At 31.4% G+C, this 24,848-nt stretch overlaps 1 protein-coding gene across 1 annotated transcript; it reads left to right on the top strand.

Annotated features, from left to right (window-relative positions):
* The first annotated feature begins 10,407 nt into the window (after positions 1 to 10,407).
* Positions 10,408 to 18,536, top strand: LOC149567098 (Ubiquitin system component Cue protein). Its single transcript, XM_089820311.1, has 5 exons — positions 10,408 to 10,919; positions 14,609 to 14,765; positions 17,362 to 17,588; positions 17,734 to 17,907; positions 18,135 to 18,536. Exons 1-5 carry the CDS (start codon positions 10,659 to 10,661, stop codon positions 18,219 to 18,221), a joined length of 906 nt encoding a protein of 301 aa, XP_089676437.1. The 5' UTR covers positions 10,408 to 10,658; the 3' UTR covers positions 18,222 to 18,536.
* Positions 18,537 to 24,848: the final 6,312 nt, after the last annotated feature.

Below are 24,848 nucleotides of genomic sequence, written 5' to 3'. Positions count from 1 at the left end.
AGGTTCCTGATTTTAGTCAGCCATTGGAGAATGTCAACTCTTCAGTGTTGCAACCATTTGAGGTGGTGAAATATCCATTGAATTTGGTATTCAAGAGAGCTTCAATTTAGGAGTTTTTTTTTGTGCTTAAATTGGAGAATACAATTATTGTTGGCTACTATAGTATGCACTTGAACTATATCGCGCTACAGTTGTTATGCTTGATTCATCTCCATCCTTGGGCATCACTATTATCATATTCCTCTTGCAACTATTAGTAGTTAGCGTTGTAATTTTTAGGCATATGATTTCGTTGTGATAATTCAAAATCAAATTTTGGCATTACTGTAGTCATTATTGTAAGTTGTCTTGGCAAACTCATAGCAACATTGTACATGAGAATGAATTCAATAAAGGAGATACATGTTGCATACCATTTGTTTGACGAAATGTCCATCTAATAGCATATATGATCAGCATAATAGTTGTATGTCAATTGTTTCTCAAAATGTTAGTTGGCTGTAGGTATGCAGTCCATATCTAGTTTCCATGCATATGCATTGGAAGTACTAAAAGAATTGCACTTGCATATTAGTTCATTGTAAGAGGCATTGTAATATCATTTGAAAATTTCTTAGCATTAAAAGGCAACATACAAGTGTTTGACAATATTCCTTGAGCTAAAATCACTTAGTTTGGGCAAGGGATATTACACTAGAATCCCTACATTGTTATCCTACAACATGTCTAGCTAGTGACCTATTGTACTATATATTACATTCATGATCATTGAGTTGTTGTCATGCATTGACTAGTTTGTGTGTAAGCCTTGTATGCTTTGACATTTCTGATTGTGGTAGGTGGCTATCTCCATGAGCATGATAGGGTGGGCCTAAGGGTTCTACATGGTTGGGAGGCATTGCTATCAAGACCACTACTAGGGATAAAATTATAGAAATAATATGCTTCTAGTTTATGGATTGGGGATTGATGCTCTAATGCTCTCTTGGATTCTTCAGTGTTACTATGGAGTATTTTACTTGTGATTTATGGTTTTATTTGATGCACATGTTATATGTTGATGTTGTATTATCATTGCAATGGAGTAGAGTGTATATGATAAAATAGCATGTTAGATGTGCTCATTATATTACTTTGATGTATTGATGTTATTGAGTGCCTATTCCCCAAGATGTAGGTAACCGGTACTCCTTGGTGTGGGGGTTTGATTTATCTTATGCTTTAGATTAGAATTTTTCCTTCAATCTAGGTACTTGGTCATAACGCTCAGAAGAAAAAATCTCTAAGATGAAATCATAGCTTACATTTCATCGCACACAATTAGGAGTATTACTACATGTCTTTTGGTGTTGTATTGTGCGATACAAAAGTTCATTGCTTCCAGTTCAAGGTTGCATCATACAAGGGTGATGTGTAGTTTCATCATATTATCACACGTCCTCTAGATTTTTATCATATGATGTTGATAGACAATTATCATTCCTCAAATATCGATCATTTCCTGACTTGTTTAGAGGATGCAACTTTGTGTTTTGGATGCCCTTTTGGGAGTTGCTTCTTTCCAATTTGGTATAGATTGACTATCGATCATTTCGGGGTCATTTTTTATGTTTTTTATCCTTCCTAAGTTTTAGTTAAAAACATGAATTTGTATGGTTGAATCACTTAGGAACTTGGAGTTGGGCTTTAAAATAAACATCGTATCTAATGTTAATATGATTGATGGAATGAATATTGTTTGGTTAATTCACCTAGATGAAAAGTATGCAGTGAATGCTTAGGGATCTCTGGTAGATGGTTACATATTCCGTTACAATCTTTTAATTTTTGTACACATGTTATTATGTATTTCTTAACAAATGGAAAATATGTTAGTTTATGTTTATCCTTGTTTCCAAGGGTCTCTGGGTAGGGCATTATATGGGATTTCTATTTTCCATATATTGGTTCATTATTTGTGGAGTCTTACAATTTACATTTGGGAGACATACTTGAGGGGCTTTCTCTTCTCTTTAATGAAAATGATATTATACTTGGAGATTCTTCTTCACCTTCTTTGGAGATTGAAGTTCTTCAGTCTCTTCCTTCACTTGATATATCACATTGCTTGGTTCAAGTTGATCATAATTATGTGATGAAGACTCCCATTCAATTTTTAGAGATATCACTTATATTTTGTGATAGTTGTGGCAATAATATTGTCATGTCATCTTTTTCATTGGAGCTTGTTTACAATAAATTACCATTGATTCCTTATTTGTCACCTTCTACTATGATTGAACATGTTCATAATTTATTCATGACATATTCATCATCCAACGATATGGGAACACATGACAAGACTTCAAAGATGTCATCATCATACTACATTTGGATTTTAATTCCTAATTCTTGTCTAGTACAAGAAGCATTCTTGCATTTGTACTTGGGTTACCTAAGGGGAGAAATGTTGTTTGTAGATATTGGATTATCTTTTGTTTTCAATCACTCAATGTTTATGCAAGAGATTGTTCTTTACAGGATGGGCCAATTGTCTCCTTCTTTCTTTCTTATGAGGGAATAATTGATTGTATATAGTCATTGGGGGGACCTGAGTCCTCTACCCATCCATGCATCTTATGCATTTTCATCTCTTTTGGGGGTGAGTTATATTCCATAGGTTTTCCCCTTTCTCTATTTTATGAGAGATTACATTTTCACTTGCATATTGTACATGAGTACCTAACATGGCCTAGTAGTCGGGACCAATCTGACATTGTAATGTAACAATGTGAGTTTAATTGTATTCCCTTAGTTTGCATTTGGGAGGGTTGCATAAGGGTTGGTGTTGGTGTATACCTAGATTTATTAACAAGACTAATATTAAATACTGTTAATAAATGTTATAATAGGCATAAAATTTAAATAGATTATTACTTGAACTTAAGAGATTCCAAAGTGTTGTTGAAGATGTTAGGAATCAATTTGCCACAACACACTTTTTAAGACTTAGTTGACACATAACTCAAAATTCACAAATTTATGTGCATTATTCTAGCTTATATTAATGATCACAAATTATTCTAGTTTAGATCAATAAGCACACATTATCTAGTTTGGATCTGCCCCAATAGCATTACACTTGCACTTGCAAGAATTGAGTGGTAGAAATCAAGTTCTTAAACTTACTTGTCGAGTTGTATGGGTCATGTTTTTCTTAATTAGATTTATAAAGAGCTACTTCATGGCTCTAAGAGAAAGATTCAAAGACATTAAGGAAGTGCACAATAGTCTTTACAAATTCTTTTATATTTTTAACAATTATTAAATGATTTCAAATGAGAACATAGATACTTTTAATATAAGAAAACTTAATTTTTAATTGTATCTCATAATTTTTTCAATGTTAACAATGATGTTAAGGCAATACCTCCTTTAATTAAGCCGAGTGGCTTCTACAATGGGAGCACATTTCGCTGTAAACAATCTAACATTTTAAAAAAATTTGACAGGTAGTTGAATAGTTATACCACGTCCTTTATTGAAATTCCATTCGGACTTGACCAACAATGCTTAACATTGACGCTTCCCATTCCCTCATTAACCACACTATATTTTTGGTTTGAAGGATTCGATATTTCCAAACACTAAACACACATCCTATGAGTACATAATTGCAAACGTCAGGTGAAGCCAAGTCGTCATCAAATAACAGTTTATTGTGGACAGTATGAAGACACATTCATATGTTTCTACATATATTTCTTCATCATTCACTCCAGCAAGAAGAAAGCCAATAATCTGTTATGACAAGAAAACCAAATGTCTTGCCTTATGCTCCATTTTTATGCGTTACATGTTTTCAATTCTTTGAAGTTGAACCATCACACATCAACATTATATATGACAATAGCTTATTTTGTTTTCTATTCAACATTGTATTGAACGACAGGATCGATATTCTGATTTCTATTCAACATTGGATTGAGTAATAGGATCAATATTCTGATTTCTATTCAACATTGGATTGAGCAACAGGATCATTATTCTGAATATGTATGTTTATGTGTTTTGATTTCTTCTATTTAAGAAACTTTTATTGTGTTGTTTTTTCTTATTTTCAAAGCTCTATAATTTCCTTAGTTTTTCTTAGAAACTTTGATAGAATAGAAATTCTTCTCAATTAGAAACATTGCAGATTTGTATTTCTTCCATTTTAGAAACTTTTATTGTGTAGTTTTTTCCTATTTTGATATTTGCATAGTTTCCTTAAATTTTCTTAGAAACTTTGATAGAATAGAAATTCTTCTCAATTAGAAACATTGTAGATTTGTATTTCTTCCATTTTAGAAACTTTTTTTGTGTAGTTTTTTCCTATTTTGAAATCTGCATAGTTTCCTTAAATTTTCTTAGAAACTTTGTTATATTATAAATTCTACTCAATTGAAAAATTTCAGATTTCTTTCTATTTCTTTCTCTTCATTCAAAACATTAGATTTTTAGAATTTAGATATTATAGTATTAAAGTATTAATTAATATGACTTTTTCATTAGATTATTTGAATCAATGATTATATTCCTCTATCTATTATTAAAATAACATTACAAAGCTATTTGAAAATGGAAAATGAATGATAGATGATTTGGACACAAAGCTTTCAAAGTTTAAGGTTTTAACCATGGGATATATAATTAAGTTTCTAACATCCTTCTTTTAGAGCTAAAAATAGCAGGATTAGTAATCTGGTTTAAGAATCTAGGAAGCGGATTAATAATGGTAATTGTTTGCAATTTTTTATAATTATATGTTTTACAATTTTTTAAATTTTTGTTAAATAAATAATTTGTTGTCAAGAAATATATTAGTATAAAATTATCATTTAGTTAAATTAATATTCAAAATATTTTAACAAGAATAAAAAATGTAGTAGTAGATGGGTTCAATGTTGTTTTTAGATTTTAAATCTTTATATAAGTGTTGCATTCTATGAACTATCATCATCATGTTGAAGAGTAGTAGATAGATTTTAGATCAACTAATTATATAGTATGGGTCATGCGAACTATTATCATGATGTTAAATAAAAGTAGATGAGATTTATATCAGTTATAGCTCCTACAAACTATTATTAAGATTTTTAACAAAAGTAGGAGAATTTTTAATCAACTAATTATATGCTATAGGTCCTATGAATTATTATTGTACTATTAAATAAAAGTAGATGGATTTGAGATTAGCTAATTATACTATTATAGGTTTTATCAACTACTATTATGATATTAAATAGTAGTAGAATAATTTAGATAAGCTCATTATACATCATGAAGCAATTTAAATCTAATACTTTAAAGAAATTCTTTAATAAAAATTGGAGTTATTTTTTTAAAAAAATAGAAAATTGATTTGAAACCAATCCATTATATAGTTCATCAAGCATCCAAGTTTAGATAAATAGACATAGATACACATGTACAATTATAATTAATTTATATATTTATAATGCATGATACATTAATTTTTATTAATGAGTAGTAATATTTTTAATAGATAGATCATTTTTAATATATAAAATTTTAGATTATACCATTTTTCATGTTATATTGTTAAAATTTAGATATGCTCTCAAATTATTGATATTAGAAAACCTTTTAATTTGTTTAGATTTATTTACTATATGGAGTAGGAAGAGGTGGGGTAATTTAGTTTTTAGGGAATTCTATTATTATTTGTCATTTTGATACTAACCATTTTAAATCCTTACATTATAGATATCAGAAAAAAATTACCTATGGATGCTCAACAAAATAATTCTGAAAACACTATCACAAGCCCACTTCTTGCAGATGACTCAGTGCAATCAAATCAAATTGTTCAAAATTATTTGGATAGATTGGGAACAATCATTTCTAAGTCTTGTAAAAAAATTACGGATGAAATTCATATTGCGAGCTTTCATATTCGAGGTGTCCAAGATTCTCAAATCTTACAGATGGGACAATATACAAAGGAAATTCATGACACATGGAAGAAATCATTTGGGTTCTTTGAATTTATGAAAGACATCCACTATGATGAAGAGCACATGGATGGCGAAAACAACCTTTTCCTCACTGATGAATTCCACATGTTTTTGCATCACTATAATGAAATCTAGGAGTCATATTATTTGACATTAGCATTTTTTTTTATAAATTTGTATGTTCAACTTATTAGTTTTGATGAATGTATGTTTTTTTTTCCTTTCTCTTAAATAAATTTAGTATTATACATACAGGACTATTTGGTATTTAGTATATTTGTAGATCTTCTTCTCTTACCCACTCAAAAAGTTCTTTCTATATGTATGTGTGAATTGTTCAAATATTAATTAAAAATGAATAAACATCTATCTTATCTAAAACACAAATTTATGTGATATTTTAAACCAATTTTATAAAAAATAGTTTACTAGATCTACTATTTTTTTAATGTTTGGTTACAAATTGATTTCATAGAATTGAATATATCAAGTATGAATTTCCAATCGGATCAAGAAAGAAGACAATACCAAATGGAGCAACGAAGAGCATACCAGAGAGTATCGCAGACAACGACGAGAACAAATGACACAAGTTGAAAGAGAAGAAGAAAGAAGAAGGAACAATGAAGTCCGACGACTAAATTATGCTAGAAGAAGGGTAGAATTGCCATTATAAGAATTGGAATTACATAATAGAGATAGAATTACTCATCAGTGAACATCTGATGAAGTATCTCATTTTGAAACACAAGGGAGACATGAAGTTGATTTTGAATCAAGTGAGAGGTACAATCAAGCATTACTTGCATTTGTGGAAATGAGTTACCACAATGAAAATTCAAGAACAATAGAGTGTGTTCCTGAAATGCCTCATCCTACAAGCCAAAATAGGATAAATTTAGGTGGACAAGGCAATAGAGAAAACATACAAAACCCAATTGAATTTCTTCAAGATAATTTCTATACATTCCAAATGTAGTTTCAACAACAACTGGATAGCTTAAGAATGCCACATATGTGTTATATTTGTTAGGAAAGCTATCTACAGATTTGGGCCAGTTGCCCCCTATCAATGATAGAGCAGCATATGATAGTAATAAGTGCACAAAGTTGCTATGGAAAGAATTCAAGACTATTGTCACATTAGATAAGATATTCAGACAAGATGGGGAAGATATTGAGCAACAAAGATTTTGACAACTTTTGACAAATCTAAGAGATGCAAACCCACAAATTGATGATTGGAGGTTGCTAATGTCAAGGACCTCTATCAACATAGATGTTGCAACAAATTTTAAATTTGATAATGATGTTCATTTGTTCTCAACAAATGAAAATGTTCATGCTCATAATAATAAAATGCTACATTCATTAAAGCATCCTGTTGCACATTGTGTTGCATCAAAAACAAGTACTATGAATACAATAGATGACTGTTCAAATGATGAGCTTGATCTGGAGTTGTTAATTTGTAAGGATTCAAGGGTCATGCTAACTTCAAATCTATTGATAGAGGCTGGTCTTGTAAATGGGGCTCTTGGATACATTCAAAAAATTGTCTACAAGCAAGGTAGTGCTCCGCCTGAGCCTCCAACATATGTGATGGTTGAGTTTGATGGTTATTCAGGACTACCATTCGAAGATCATAATCCAAAGATAATTCCAATACCACCTATATAGAAGGGTAGAACACTTCAACTGCCATTGAGGTTGGCATGGGCATTGGCTATTCACAAATCTCAGGGATTGACTCTTCCCAAAGAAACAATTGACATAGGACCAAGAGAAAGAGCAGGATTGACATTTGTGGCTGTTTCACATGTAAAATATCTCCAATGTTTGAGAATAATGCCTCCTTTCACATATGATCGTTATGAGAAAATGAAAAAGGGTAGACAAATTTCCAAGCGTAAGGATGAAGAAAATAGACTTAAGCACCTTGAAGATAGTTAATGTGATATGTTATTCTTAAATGTTATGTCTGTAGAAGTCTTTTTGGACACATCAATATTTTGTTTGTAACACTTCCTACTATATTCCATGTTTTAAAAATGTCTCCATCATATAATGATAAATGATAAAGAAAACTTTCTTCATTTTAATTTATTCTATTTTGAGAAACCCTATTTTTTTCTCATGATATTTTATTTTTATAGATCTTAATTAATTGTAATGATTCATTCAGTGATATCACTTTATGTTTACAAATTATATTTACTTTTGCTTCAATGTCTCTTAATATTTGATGACAATATTATGGATAACTTTTCTTTATTTTAACTATTAAATAGAAGATTCATTATATAATTTGAAAGAAAAAAATCAATAAATATAATTTACTTATTCTAATTATCATCCAATATTAATTTGATTTTGTTTCATACTTTTAAAATCAGTAAACTAATCTATCTCGATATATTTCACTGGGAGGGAACCGAAAAGTAAGTCTAAAATTTTTGATTTAAATTGAAATAATATATGTAAAATCAAGCAGTAGTTATGGAAGAACCAAGACGCAAGAAGTGTGCTAGGTAAACAAAAACACGAATGGTATTGTCTTTAAAAAGATGTTTGGCAAGTACACAAATCGATGGTCAGTGAACTAAACTTTATTTCTATTGACTTTATTTGGTCTATATTTAAGTATAAAAATATAAAATTGATACTAACCCTTTAAAAAATTAACATTTTATCAAGTTGTTCAAAATTAATTATTCAAATGCATTATGCCATATTTTATTTTAATATTTATTAAAAATTAAAATTATTAATTCTAATAATTAAATAACCTTAACAAATTAAAATAATATTTATAAAAATAAAAAATAATAATAGAAAAATAAATATAATATATTTAAACAAATAACATTATTAATTGTGTGTTGCGTCTGCTACTAGCTTATATATACTTTTATATATATAAAAAAGCCGAGAGTTATCCTTCTCGAGGCGCCTATTTTCATAATCTAAGTGCAATAAGCGCCTCGAGAAGGATAACTCTCAGCTTTTATATATATATAAAAGTATATATAAGCTAGTTAAGCCGAGAGGCTTCTACAATGGGAGCACATTTCGCTGTAAACAATCTAACATTTTTAAAAAAATTGACAGGTAGTTGAACAGTTATACCACGTCCTTTATTGAAATTCCATTCGGACTTGACCAACAATGCTTAACATTGACGCTTCCCATTCCCTCATTAACCACACTATATTTTTGGTTTGAAGGATTCAATATTTCCAAACACTAAACACACGTCCTATGAGTACGTAATTGCAAATGTCAGGTGAAGCCAAGTCGTCATCAAATAACAGTTTATTGTGGACAGTATGAAGACACATTCAAACGTTTCTACATATATTTCTTCATCATTCACTCTAGTAAGAAGAAAGCCAATAATCTATTATGACAAGAAAACCAAACGTCTTGCCTTATGCTCCATTTTTACGCGTTACATGTTTTCAATTCTTTGAAGTTGAACCATCACACATCAACATTATATATGACAAGAGCTTATTTTGTTTTCTATTCAACATTGTATTGAACGACAGGATCGATATTCTGATTTCTATTCAACATTGGATTGAGTAATAGGATCAATATTCTGATTTCTATTCAACATTGGATTGAGCAACAGGATCATTATTCTGAATATGTATGTTTATGTGTTTTGATTTCTTCTATTTAAGAAACTTTTATTGTGTTGTTTTTTCTTATTTTCAAAGCTCTATAATTTCCTTAGTTTTTCTTAGAAACTTTGATAGAATAGAAATTCTTCTCAATCAGAAACATTGCAGATTTGTATTTCTTCCATTTTAGAAACTTTTATTGTGTAGTTTTTTCCTATTTTGATATTTGCATAGTTTCCTTAAATTTTCTTAGAAACTTTGATAGAATAGAAATTCTTCTCAATTAGAAACATTGTAGATTTGTATTTCTTCCATTTTAGAAACTTTTTTTGTGTAGTTTTTTCCTATTTTGAAATCTGCATAGTTTACTAATTTTCTTAGAAACTTTGTTATATTATAAATTCTATTCAATTGAAAAATTTCAGATTTCTTTCTATTTCTTTCTCTTCATTCAAAACATTAGATTTTTAGAATTTAGATATTATAGTATTAAAGTATTAATTAATCTGACTTTTTCATTAGATTATTAACTTAGTAATAACCTATAACCTTGTAATTTTATACAAAATATTAACTTATAAACTAAATATAATTATTAAAACAAAAAAAACAAAAATATAGTATAAATACCTACCAATGCAATTTACACCATTACACCTAAGAAATTTTAGCTTGGCCGACAAATTTCCTTTCCTCCTCCCCCAAGTTATTCTGATCACATCCTAACTCAGAGTGGGCTTTCCCCATTTAAATATACGTTTTATTCTCAATTGCCTTTTACCCCATAAGGTCACAATTTGGGAAGGGCAAGGATCCCATATATTCATACAGGGGGAAATACGTTTACATCGACTATTCATTTTTGCAGAGACACGGAAAAGACTTTCAAGATCTTGCGACCGAGGTATAATCAGGGGCAAAAGGGTGTCCAGTGGTGGTACTATTTTGATGGAGTGAGAGATTTTAGGGGTTTTCAGATCAAAATTGAGAAGGGAAAGGAGAGCGGTAGAAAGGAGGAAGAAGAACAACCATGTCTGCGTTAGTGTGTGGAAAGAGGTCAGTTTTTGAAGATCTGCACACACCACCTCCCATCTCGAAGAGGCTCCGCTGCTCCTCCGGTGGTAATTCACCAATCCGCACTTTTACACGGACTTCTTCTCCAAGGTCTCCTCCCGCCGTTGAGACGGACCCAGATACAGAAATTGCTATCGCTTCACCTGCTTACCAAAGTGATACCCATATTCATCCGCTATCTCACCTCAAACGGCTCTTCCCTCACATGGATGAACAGGTACGCCCTTGTGTTTTGCCTGTTGTTTACTTTAATTATGTCAATCTGTTGCTCCTGCTTCAATTATTATTACTTCCGATGCAATCTTTTAATGTGTTTGCAACTATGGCAATCAAAATATATGGGTTTTTGCCCTTTTGCGGATTGGGGTTGGGTTCGCCTGCTATTTAAATACATTATATGTGAAGCTTTATGGGCATTGGAACATCTCTCTCTATTTGAAACTGGGATAGGAAAGAATGGTTCTGTTACTGGTGGGGGTTGAACATATGATGATCCGAGACTTCAAGCTTTTTCGATCGATAGGCATTTGCACCGTTATGAGGTGCAATGTTTGCGCCGATAAGAAAATTTTAGTATTATTGACATATATATATCATACGGAAGGTAATGTAGCACATCATTGTCAGTTTTTTTCCCTTCTCCTTATACGAGGCCACTTTTCTGGCGTGAGTCAACGTTTTCTCGACTGAAATTTTGGGCGTAAAGGCCTATTGCCTAATTGTCATAAGTATGCTGTATGAAAGAATTTGTTTGGATAATGGAATATAATTGACCTTTTGAGCTACTCTTTGTGGTTCGCCATTGCATCGAATGTTGATCCTTTGCAGACTAGTACTCCCTACATATGTAATCTCCATGCCTAAATGATGCATGATGGGTCATATGCAGTATCGACTTTATATATCAATGGTTTGATTACTTCAGTTATTATTATGGTTTGTAACGACTATAACTTCTTTTACCTAACTCTTCAGAGATTGATCTTCAATAAAAAAATAGTTACCTTCAGACGAATTTTAAGTCACAATTCACACCAGTTCTGGAATTTGATTATTCTTTGGCATGTGCGATCATTAAGCGTGTAAGTTGTAATGTAGAGGGTTTGCTTGCATTTTTATTAGAGCACAACAGTTTTAGAGACTTATATGAACTCTTTATAGACCTAGGAGTTGGAGATTACTTTGTAACTGCTTTAATTCAATTTGGAACAATTTATAACAGGGATATGAAGACAACGTTTTCTCTGAAACAATAGTTTGTGATTCCGGAGAAAATCGAAATGCTAATTTGCATTCGTCTATTTCTGAGTATATACTCATAAAATGGTGTTTAGGTACAATTTAAGACGCGCTTCTCCTTTGGCTCATTCATTTGATTCTGGAATGTGAATCAGTTTTTTGTATATATGAGCATTTTGACTGCCTTTGCTGCTGTGTTTTGAAGGTATAATCAAGTTACAGTTTCTTCCAGTTCACTTGGCCAAGAAAACTTGGCTAAGAATAACATAAAATCTTTAGAATCAAACATGTATCTCATTTAAAAGTATATGATTTGGTAGATAGTGTTAAAGTTATGGGGCACTCTTTTTAAAAAGAATATGGTTGGCTTTGGTTCTCTGTCTGTACCTCTTTTCATATTTGGTCCACAAGAAGAAGAAGATATGGATGCGGAGGGAGAAGGAGAGAGGGGGTAGAGAGAGAGATCCCAATTTCTTTTGCTTTTGACATTGTTGGCCTCTATCCATCAGGACCTGGGCATGGGTAGTTTATTGCATTGTGTGGCCTTTCTGGGATAGATTCTAACTGACGTCGATGCGTTGCTGAGGTGGATTGATTGTAAATTAAACTTTATGCTAACAAAGTTTATTTCTTCCCTTGGCCTTTCTTGGAAAATATCTCCAGCTTAATTTCTGAATAGAGCCTTGTTAGCTTTTACGAACTTCATGGAGATCTTCACTAGAATAAGTCAATTGTAGCAATGATTTGTGAGGAGCCACAACTAATAGAAATTCCATGGTCAGAACACCATTATCAAATGAGCAATTCTCATTTCTCAGTATTTTGCCATTATCCCAATAAGAACCTGGCGATTAAACTCTGCTTAGGGAGTCTATGTGGGAAGACATTGGCCTTTTTATCATAACTTTTTAGGGCTATTATTAATAAAGGACGTAAAATTTGTTACTGTTTTTCTTACAATTTTAGCCCTTGGTGCTGTTGTTTGAAGGTATAATCAAGTTTCAGTTTCTTCCAGTTTCCTTGGCCAAGAATAACATTAAAATTTTAGATTCAAACAAGTGTCTCATTCAAAAGTATATGATGTGGTAGATAGTGTAAAAGTCATGGGACACTTTTCAAAAAAAAATTGGTTGGCTCTGGTTATCTGTCCATACCTCCTGTCATATTGGGTCCACAAGGAGAAGAAGATATGGATGTAGAGGAGAACAAGAGAGAGGGGTTAGAGAGAGAGAGAGATCCCAATTTCTTTTGCTTTTGGCATTGTTGGCCTCTATCCACTAGGACATGGTTAGGTGTAGTTAATTGTTTTGTGCTGCCTTTCTGGGCTAGGATCTAACTGACGTTGATTATAACCTTGTCGAGGTTGATTGATCTTAAATCAAACTTTTATGCTAGCCAAGTTTATTTTTTCCCTTGGCCTTTCTTGTGTAATCTCTTCAGCTTAATTTCTGAATAGAGCCTTGTTAGATTGCACAATCTTTATGGAGATCTGCACTAGAATAAGTCAATTGTAGCAATGATTTGTGATGAGTCACAACCAATAGAAATTCCATGGAACATAACACCATTATCAATTGAACAATTCTTACTCCTCAGTATTATACCATTTTTCCAATAAGAACCTGGACAAGGTTTATGATTTGACAAGGTGTGTGGTGGTTCAGAACTTCCGGTTCTTTATACTTCATCTGTAGGGGTTTGGCGTAATGAACGTTAAATTATATAATCTTTTTTATAGGACATTAGATAATATGCCTAATTTGATTTCTACAATGTTCTATTCCAAAACTATATCTTGATAAAGTATTTCAATAAAAGACACTATAACTGTCCATGATTGGCTATTTTTATAGCCTCTTTTCATTAGTGGGGTAGACCATTAGAAAATTACCACTACTCTCACATCTAATTATGGAATCATTAGAAGGTTACATATTGACTCAAGAATGCACACATCCGTGTAAAGTGTTGATGGAGGCGTATAGTAGGAAGTCGTTTGGGAGAATTCTGTTATAAAGATTAATATATTTCCATGTGTACATACAAGATGCTTGATGCACATTCATTCTTTTCAACAATATGAAATGGAACACATCTCAATATCATGATTAAAAATTTAAAAGCATGAGCTCAAGAATTATAATAAAATTTGGAATATGTCCGAAGTACTTATCTATGCTTGATATTTGTGAACGCTTGCATTTTCCTTATTATTTTTAGTATTTGTATTAGAAAATGTTCAAGAATTTACTCATCATCTGTTTTTCTAGAAATTCTTGAAAAAAGAGTTTTCAACTACTCATGCTAAAAAGGTTGATGGGCTAAGCAACTAATACTAGTAAATATGAATTTTTATATATGACCTCGTAAAACTTGTTTTACACATCTCTGACTCCAAGATGATTAAGAGTAGTATATATTAGTATCATTGCACCCTGAATACATATTAATGAGAGATAATTTTAGTTGAAAATAAGCTCTCGAGTCTCTACATATATACTTGGGAAATATTTTCGTTTTAATTTACTCTATTAAAAGCTTACGTGGTTGATCATGATATAATATTGTGTGCCCGGTGAATCTCCTGTGATTTTTTAAAGCTCTGCGGGTTTTAACTTTTGATTATTATCATTCTTGCATGTTATTGACTGATTTTAATTTTGTCAGCATCTTCAAGCTGTTTTGGAGTCATGTGGCAATGACCTTGCTTCTGCAATCAAAAGTCTAAACGATTTACAGTTAGGATCGAATGAGAGAGATTCCGCTTCATGTGGAACTATACCAAATTCAAGTGTTGATTCAGATCTTCACTCGTCTAATGCAGGTATTTTTAGTACTTCAGTGTACTTTTTTTAATCTAGATTCTATTTGTATTATTTAACAAATCAGTGGATCTAATAAATGTAATACACATTTTTTTTAGCTGTCAGGGAGTCATTACAACTAAATTTCAAATGTTTTGATGTCCATCCTATTCAGAAAGTATGTTTTTAAACTTCATTATTAAAAATTTGATACCACATTTTCCTTGTTTCTGTTTCTCAAGTTATATCACACGGGACATATCAAGCTAATTTTTGACATCTGCATATTATTATAACTATATATTTTATTTTAAATTTCAAATGTTTTGATGTCCATCCTATTCAGAAAGTATGTTTTTAAACTTCATTATTAAAAATTTAATACCACATTTTCTTTGTTTCTGTTTCTCAAGTTATATCACACGGGACATATCAAGCTAATTTTTGACATCTGCAAATTATTATAACTATATATTTTATTTTAAATTTCAAATGTTTTGATGTCCATCCCATAGTTGGCATAATCGCCGAATAATCGGCGTGTTTCTACTAATCGCCGAGTTTTTGGGACTGGCGAGTTTTTCCCAAATTTAATCGCAAGAAAAAATCGCCAACTAATCGCCGAGTTTTTGCAAAAAATCGGCGAGTTTTTCAGAAAAACTCTTTTTTAATTTTTTAATTTTTTTTTTTCAGTTTAATTTTTTTTTTTTTTTTTGGTTAAAAACAAAAGGCAAAAAGCCTATATATATTATGTAAGATAGAGAGTTACAATATGCTAGTAGAGCTAGGAAGAGGAAAATGTGATTGTAATGATGTTTTTACTTCTAGTTTGACACAAATTATTTACTATTATGCTTCCCGCCATCAGCATTCAGCATGAGAATGTGATTTTGTACTCACTATGCATTTATATATATCTAAACTCCTGCTTCTTTCTTTTTTGTTCTCTATAATGAACTCATTAGATGCATCTTCTCATTGAAATTTGCAAAAAAATGTATTTTGAATTAAATTTTAGCGGTTTTTTTAGGTTCCCGAGTTTTCCCGAGTTTTTTTTAAAAATGGCCGAGTTTTTCCTAATTAAACTTTTGGGGGGCTCGGCGAGTTTTTGGATTTGGCGAGTTTTCCAACTATGGTCCATCCTATTCAGAAAGTATGTTTTTAAACTTCATTATTAAAAATTTAATACCACATTTTCTTTGTTTCTGTTTCTCAAGTTATATCACATGGGACATATTAAGCTAATTTTTGACATCTGCATATTATTATAACTATATATTTTATTTTATTTTATGTTTCTCATGTTAAAACACGGCAGATTTAAACTATTTTTGGGATTCTATTTTCTCTGTCTTTTGTAATATTTACTTGAAAACTGTCTCAGTTCCTAATTTTGAAATTTCTTTGTACTCTAGAACTTCCTTTTGATCTTTTTAATGCATTTATTTTGGGCCATTGGAATTGTAGCTTTCTATATTTGAATAGTTGAAACTTAGTATTGGTCTTTTCAACTATCTTTATCTTATCTGTATTAGGATCATTGCATATTCCATATTTGTTTTGCAAAATCTTTTAATATTGTTAGCTTGAAGATGCACATTAGTGTTTCTGAACCTATTGAATTTTTGCTTATGAACTGAGTATGATTCTTTATCAATACACTGATTGGAACACGCCATGAATGTAAGTTCCTGATGGTTACCATTGACATTATGGATTGGGATGGGAAATTTGATGCCTGACATTGGTAAATATCAATTTAAACTAAAAAATGATCTCAATGTAGGGAAATACATAGGAAAATAAAGCCTTTTTCAATTTTTCATTTTTTCTTGCTTAATATCCTTCTGAATTATCTACATTACCAGTTTGAAAGAACATTATCTATGTTTCTATGTCTGCTACAACTTTGAGGCTTAAACTCATTTAAAATGTATTTAGTAATCTTGTCTGTTTTTCATATAAATCTGTACATTTGTTTTATGCACTAAGAAATGCTAAGTCTTTATAATATTCTTTAACTGATTTCAGGATACATTTTTCTTAGTGCCTAGCATTTTAAAAGCAATGGAGACTAGAAATTTGAAAGCAAAATAAAAAAATTCAAATTAAGAAGGTAAAAATATGTTGCTAATTTTGTCTCTGCTTCCAGTTTATTGAATTTTTTTCTCAGGCATATTGTCAAATCACATGAAGTGAGCATTCATTTTATGAGGTTTTAAATTATTTGCGAAATCACATGTAGTGGGTATTTGTGTTGTTAGGTTTTACATTGTTATATTTCACTTGTCTGACCTTCAAAGCTAAAGGTGTCTGGTGAGCACAAATTAACTTGTTTGTATAAGATGCACGTATTTCCTTGCATTTGAGTTTCAAAATTTAAAAATCCATTTTGAACTGTTGTTGGAACTGTACCAGTATTTTTAGAGCAGTTCATCTTAATTATGTGTCACTTCTCAGGATATTATGTTGATTGTAACTGGTGTTTAGTTTTTGTTAGAGTTCATTTTTCTTCTCTACAATGCACAATGCATACAATTAATACTTAATAATTATGTGGAAACAACTATTAAAGCTACCGATTATTTAATGTAATGTTGTAACTATGACATCCAGCAAATCAAGTGAATCACTTTCCTGTCAAAGAATCAGATGTTAACAATGCAGAAGCCTCTGCTACAGCCCTTCCAGTTAATGGATCTGATTGGGTGGAGCTCCTTTTGCAAGAGATGCAGAATGCATCTGATATGGACGATGCCAGACTACGTGCTTCAAGAGCACTTGTAGCACTTGAAAATGCTATTGTTGCTAGGACAGGTTCTATATCTGAAAACTTGCAGAAGGTATTGCTTGTCAGTTTATTCCATATTAGCGAACTGTACTGTATATTTCTAACATACACTGGTATATGAGCTAGTGGTTAGACTGTCATTGCAATATGCTTTTTTTAATTTCTCATTCTTTGTTCTCCTATTATACCAACTGTAGGAAAATATGTTGCTAAAGCAGCAAGTTGAAGGCCTATTTCGTGATAATAGCATTCTCAAGCGAGCTGTTACCATACAGCATGAGCGTCAAAAAGAGCATGAGGAAAGGGGACGAGAATTGCAGAATCTGAAGCAAATTTTATCTCAGTATCAAGAACAGCTAAGGACGTTGGAGGTAACAGCCAATAGTAATCTGGATTTTGTTTTGTTTTGAGCAATGCATTTTTCAATCACCAAGAGTAGTTGATGACATTTTTCCTCCTCTATTCTTGACAATAATTCCAGGGCAAGGGGATGTACTCCTTTCATAAGCATGGCCAAGTGTTTTTGTTAGTAGGGTGTGGATGAACTCGAGCTTTTTCTCCTATTGACAACTCCCTAACATTTTCTTTTTGTGTATAGGTAAATAATTATGCTCTGACCCTTCATCTTCGCCAGGCTCAAGAAAGCAACTCCATTCCTGGGCGTTTTCATCCTGACGTGTTCTGAATTTTTCAGTATGCAAAGATTGTAAAGAGATCAAGAGAGATAAAAGCTAAATAATTCTGCATTAGTTACATATTATTCTTAATTACAGGTGGACTTAATTGGAATTCAAAAAATCAAAAGCTGTTAGGTTTTTGATACTTTAATTTTTTTCAATTGCAAAGCAATTTCGAATGAGATAATTTACTAGAGTTTTGGAAGAATCTTTTGTGAAAGATGGCAAAATCCTATACATGATTTGTTGGAGGATGACAACGTTCTCGAGCATGTACCAGATAAATATGAATTTTAATAGTTGCATTGTGTTTTTTATATTAATAGTTTTTAGTTTGTGATATACTGCCGAACTTGATAATTATCAGATTGTTTTTCTTTCTATAAACTCATCAATGCAGCCCACCCTCCTCTTTTCTTTATTCTCAGAGCTTTTCAATGGAGATTTTAAAAATGCCTGTATTGATTAGGTTGTGCACCAGTGTTTGAGATAATTTAAATAGACATGGAAAAGTCCACTCGAACCAGTTATTTGTGGATGTATGTGTATGTGAAGAAAAAAAAATGTAAAGCAAAAAGACGTGGTCATGATTTTTTATGCCTTGATTTGCAATACATTTGCTTTTTCCTTCTTTATACAGTGATCAATTTTTTAACTCATCCATTTTCATTTGATATTTCTTGTGCTTTCCTTTTTCCGTTCCTCTTGTTAAGTTGAAAGGCTCACATGGTTGGGTGGTGATCTTTTCTCCACCGAGGCACATACTCATGTTTGTGGTTTCTACTCCCTTGGGATTTCATGGCTGCTACTTGGTTCTCATGGCGCTTATTGTAGCTAGATGTACAATCTACCTCGTAAATGTAATAAACTCAAAGATAATGTACTGTGGGAACTCTTGTCAAATTATGTATCAAGATGATGTCAAAGGAGATAGAATCTTTGCAATGTAATCTTTCAATTTGAATAAGCTCTTAGAATTATGGTTATTATTGTGGTCAAGTTATCGTGTCAATATTTATTTCTTATGCGTTGTTAATGACAATGTTGAGGAAAGAGGAATTTAAGTTGTGACATTTCACTTTATATTCCTTGCATGTAAGCACGAGTTATGTTATCCAGACATTTTACAGAGAGTTTTAATTAAATAAATTAATCGGAGAGAGAGAGATTAGTCATAAAGAAAAATTAAACTTTCTCTCTCCCTGTACTTTTCTCTCTCCATGTACTCCAACCTTTAGAGAGAAGTACGGGTTTTGGTTTTGGGTTTGGATTTTCACTCTCTTCCAAATTTTCTCTCCACCTACTAAAATACTCTCTAACTACATACTCCAACTTTTTGCCCTAATCCTAACCCAAACTTTCCAACCCAAACTCCAACTTTCAAATAACTGCAATTGGTAGATATAAGGCAAAATTTCTAGCACGTTAATCCTCAAGAAAAGCATGCAACTCCGTTGCATTTCTTAGCAAACCATGGCATTCCAGAGAACCAAACAAGGCATGAGAACTATTTGGAAAGTGGACTTCAATTTACCTGCAAGAATCCTAAAGATTGAGAATTGAAACTTAATCGTTTCACATGAAATCCCAAGAAGTGGCATCTACATCTATAGAATGGTGGGACGTTCTACATGAAGAAAGTTGTGTTAAGCTCCAACAAAAAATGATTGGTAAAGTTGTTCAAATGTCCTGACTTCAATTTACTTCCATAACGTAATTGACTTGAGCCATGACATTCCAATGGAAACATAGTCAAGGCACGTATACTATTTCTCTTGTGTGACCTGCGGCCTAGAGGAAAATCAGCAATATCATCTGTAGAAACCATTTTCGAAAGGCTTAATATAATGCGTTAATGCATTGAAAATTATGTGAGCATTTACCAAGTCAAAATTTCAAGCCAGATGTGTGCTCGTATTTGTGATATGGTAGCTATGGCACAAATTATTAATACCACTCCAACGATTTCAGAGCTAGACAAATAATCATTCTGGCAACATTCAAAAAAGTTTTCTTATGTTTTTGATGAAGAAGAACTTTATAAAATGTTTTTGAAGTTGGTCTAGTGTTGAATATTATCAGGAGGAATTAACTCGTTTGTATTAAGAATTCAGAGAGATTGAGGAAGAGTGTGGCTTTTAGGCAATTCTCATTACTTCCAAAATATTTTGAAGAACCATTGGAGAGTCAATGCTCTTAAAAGGAGAATGTGAAATAATCTACATCTTCTTAGCCTGCAATAGTTCAATGAAAATATCAAAGTGCATGGAAACTACTTGACAAAATGCCAAATCTATGTGTACCCACATTTATCTAGCAGAGTTGTTTAAAAGAAGAAAAAATTGACATATGGCTGGAAAACATCAGATGGAAAAATGATAGCATGAATCAACAAGTGAGTGAAGAGGAGCAATTTTTGAACTCCTGCAAGTTATTGAATAGAAAAAGGCCTTGGAGGATATACTGATGATCATAGAAGGCATTCCTATTAGTGTAGAGGCAAAAATCAGCACTGAACTTGGCGGCACACAAAGTTCAGATGCTAGCATTGTGACAAGATTGAGCAATCTCTCAACGCATTGGACTCTTGTACTGAAAACTTATCTGGTTATGTCATACAGTTGGATGAAGTTAAAAAGAGACATGAGCTATTCAACTTGAAGATGCGGAGTTTAATCATCATTAAACACAAGACTTTGGCTCAAGTCATCAAATCATTTAGAGCGTATAAGGCAAACTTGACTCAGCTACTCACAACACCTATAGATCAAAGAACGAGTTTAGGGAATATCAGTGATCAAAGTCAATAGTTAGAAATGTATTTGTCTAAAGTTGTCTTAGAATTTTATTTATGTATTTTGCAAAAAGGTCAACTTTAGAATTAAGTTTGGTTGGGTTTTCTAACAATAGTTAAGCTTTAAAAGTTAGAGTTGGTTATGAACCATCTTCGAAACAGTCCAAACTCAAACTTTTTGAGTAGTTACGAACCCGAAAGGTTAGTTATTCTAGAATAGCTATAAATTCTTAAAAATCAATGTAATATGGGACTTTTTGGACAGAGATACAGGGAACACTTATGCTCTGATAACAAAGCAATTTTTGGAAAGTGTGTACAATTGTTGTTTTTGTAATCAGTTATTCCGTACTTTCTTGGTGCAAGGAAATAAAGGAAGTACATTTGGCGTTCTCTTTCTAAGGGTCTGAATTGTTGAGTGTTGATTCATTTTATGAGTATTTCCATGGTATGGTGTGAGTATTCATGAATGGTTGAATTAGCATTGTGTTGGTGAAAGTCCTCAAGTGTAGTCCTTGATTGCTCTCGTTAATGGTTACATCATTTTTATGAAAACATTGAAGGCGTGTGGTGCATTCGTTGTCAATGGTTTTCCTTTCTATTTTCTAAGTTTTATTTATCTTTATTGAGAAGGCACAAATTTTATCTTACGAGGGAGTTGCCCCTCTAAACGCAGAGGAAGGCCAGATATTCAAAGGCCTATCCAACTATTGTGAATGGTTTGCCACACACTCCATTGGGCACATTCTACTGTGACAAATTTGTTTACCAACAAGTTAAAATAAATAAATTTAAAAAATTAATTTTATTTCATGTTTTTCTCTCCAACTCATGATGGGATGTCACATAGTTTTTCAATAAGAGCTAGCTTTGTGTTAAGTTGCTAATTTTGAAAAAAAAAAAATTGTAAGGAACTTAAGGCATAAATCATTTGAGAGCTTGCATTTATGTATTTTGGGTCCTCACACAATCCAAGAACATAGATGAACCACCAAAGATTGCAAGCCATAGATCTCCATTGTGAATCCAAATTCCAACATTAGGTTAAAGAACAAATAAGAACATGCTACTTGAGAGAACAATCATAACTAAAGAAACAACAATCCAAATAAGTTGCAAACTTAAGGAACATGATCCAAAGAAGGTCTTGAATACTCTGATCAATATAGTAAAAAACTCAACAACAATAAAAACCACTGGATTGATCTTCTAGACTACAAAAATGGTATATTTTGAAAACACAATATTTTGGTTGATGCAAGATTGCTTTGAACCTAAGATGCTCTTGCATCAAACACTTTAGGTTGATAGAAAAGTGAGTCTATCACCTTAATACTTGAGAAGAATCAAAATGATTCAATTGAACTTGAGAAATCCATGAAGAATCTTCAACTGGTATGTTCTTCAACTTGATCATATACTCTTTATATTCTTTGCTTCTTGTAGTTCTTCCAACTTTGTTTTTAATATTTTATCTATCTTGTCCTCTATAATTGGCTCCTTATAAGTCTTCAATGAATTGAGACCTCTTGTAAATGGTCTTCAATTCATTAAAGTCAAACACTTCTATTTTCATCTATCTCATCTATCAACTACTTTATTTGAGTGTTCACTCTTATGTTTTAACATTAAAGTATAACTTTGCAAAAATTTAATCCTTTTCGTGTGCCTCTGATTTAGTTTTCCTTAACTACTCAAATACTGCAATGCCTTATGATCAATGTACAACACAACCTCTTTAGAAAAGAAAGTAATGTCTCCACTTCTTCAAGGTTTGAACTATGACATATAACTCTTGATCATAGATCGAATATTTCCTCTTGACATCATTTAACTTTTCATTGTAAAAAGAAACATGTCTACCATCTTGACTTAACAGATCTCTAATTACTTAACAAATTTCACCACAATCTACTTTAAATACTTTGTTCAAATTCAGTAAAGCCAATACTAGTTGTTTAGAAACTTTCTACTTCAATAACTAAAAACTCTAGTTTTTAATGCGTCCATCTGAAATATTTTTGAATAGTTCTCCTACTGTTTGTCATACGATTACAAACTAAGCTGAAATTCCTAATAAACTTCTAGTAAAATTTGATTTCTTATATTTTTGGTTTTGAACATTGTTAGATGTTGCTATTAATCCAATCATTGAATCATCTGTCTTTGCTTCTCAAGCCGACAAAGATGCATAAAAACCTAAAATTGAGGAAGGGTTATGTATAATCGTAATTTTTATGATTCCATAATTATATGTTTTGATTGTATTGTGTACAAAAGCTCATGAAGCTTGTGCAATCTTAAAGAATACTTGTGAGAGTTCAATGAATAACGTAAAATGAAGATTCAAGATTAACTTGAAGACCTAATTTATATTGACTTTCAGACTATAGATGAATTTTTATTAAAATTCAAGTCTCTAGAGATCAATCAAATGTTTAGGTGTTATATTAGCATATATTTGTTTAATTCATATTATTTTAAAAAGTGCTATTTTTTAAAACTAGCATACTTGTTATTCCTAGTATAGCTACTAAATTAACTTTGTTATTTTAAAAACTATTATGTCAAAAAGAAGCTAACACAATTTGGTACTCTTTAGTCATAATTCTAGATCAAATCATACCCATCATAATCATATCAATCATAATAATTATAAGTCTCGTAAAAATTATCTTAATCATCATCATAATAGAAATATCCACAATCACTTTAAAAATAAATTTTATACTAATAATCAAAATAATAACTTTCATTCTAGGCCACATCACACATATTGTGGGAAATATGGTCATGTTATCAATACGTGTTTTAAAAAGGAAAATGACATAAAGCCCACGAATCACAATAATCTATATAATCAAACACGTGGCATAATAAAAGTAACAATAATGGTAAAAAATCTCGTCATTCATTTACATGTAGTTATAATTATGCAAAGAGACATTCTATACAACCACAACATGAAGAATATTTGGTGTCAATAAGAACTCTACAATTTTTAATTGACATTTTATTGATTGTTGAGTGGTAAGCATTGTTAATCGTTAAAGCAAACAAAGCATTTCCATTTCCTCTGAATGTGAGTGGATTTTATGCCTTGACAATTTCTAAAATATCTTCAAAGAAAATATTAGACGCATTAGATATTTAGAGTGGATTTTATGCCTTGACAATTTCCAATATCTATATATATATATGATCTATCTATCTATCTATCTATCTATCTATTTAAAACTTATTTTCATCAAAATTTTTTTGTTGATAGATACAAAGGCTTTGTGAATTTTAGAGGCAATGGCCTAAGATAGCTGGTGGGGAATCTTCCCTTGCTAAGTTACTCCAAATGAGATTTATGTTTCCATTTCCTGAAATGAATGATTTGGGCATGCGCTCCGGTGCAAGAAGAATTTTAGCACATCTGCACAAATAACTTCGACATCTTATTAAATCTATTAAAAGAGTTTGACTAAAATGTTTGTGCTTCAAATTTAATGAGAGCTAGGAAAATGTGTTGTTTCATCTACCTCGTTTTTCTTTGAGCACTTTTCCAATTTGTAAATTTTTAGTAGGTCCAATTCATAGTTTGAAAATCGAGGCTTAAAATAATAAATGGATACTTTTATTTTTATTTTTAATTCTTTTGAATAAAAAATAAAGCCCATTCCTAAAGTTATGAATTGTTGGCAATATTACAAAAATAATCAACACAACATAAATTATGATTTAAATTTAGGGAAAAATTCATATAGGGAGAGTTATTTCATCTTTATAATAAAAAGGCTAGTGTACTTATAAGTTAACATTTAATTTTTCTTAATTCTATTATACTCAATATATT

Source organism: Cupressus sempervirens, chromosome 3, assembly GCF_028749045.1.
Source record: "Cupressus sempervirens isolate cs-2001-9-10 chromosome 3, ASM2874904v1, whole genome shotgun sequence".
NCBI classification, from domain to species: domain Eukaryota; kingdom Viridiplantae; phylum Streptophyta; class Pinopsida; order Cupressales; family Cupressaceae; genus Cupressus; species Cupressus sempervirens.
The sequence above is the reverse complement of the archived record's forward strand: the minus strand, read 5'-3'. Positions and strand labels throughout refer to the sequence as shown.

What these genes read in the sequence shown, in the direction of transcription:
- LOC149567098 (XM_089820311.1), top strand. Translation starts at nt 10,659, where the DNA reads ATGTCTGCGTTAGTGTGTGGAAAGAGGTCAGTTTTTGAAGATCTGCAC. An exon ending in TCTTCACTCGTCTAATGCAG is followed by an intron (nt 14,766 to 17,361) that starts GTATTTTTAGTA and finishes TATGACATCCAG; the next exon opens with CAAATCAAGTGAATCACTTT. An exon ending in AACAGCTAAGGACGTTGGAG is followed by an intron (nt 17,908 to 18,134) that starts GTAACAGCCAAT and finishes TTTTGTGTATAG; the next exon opens with GTAAATAATTATGCTCTGAC.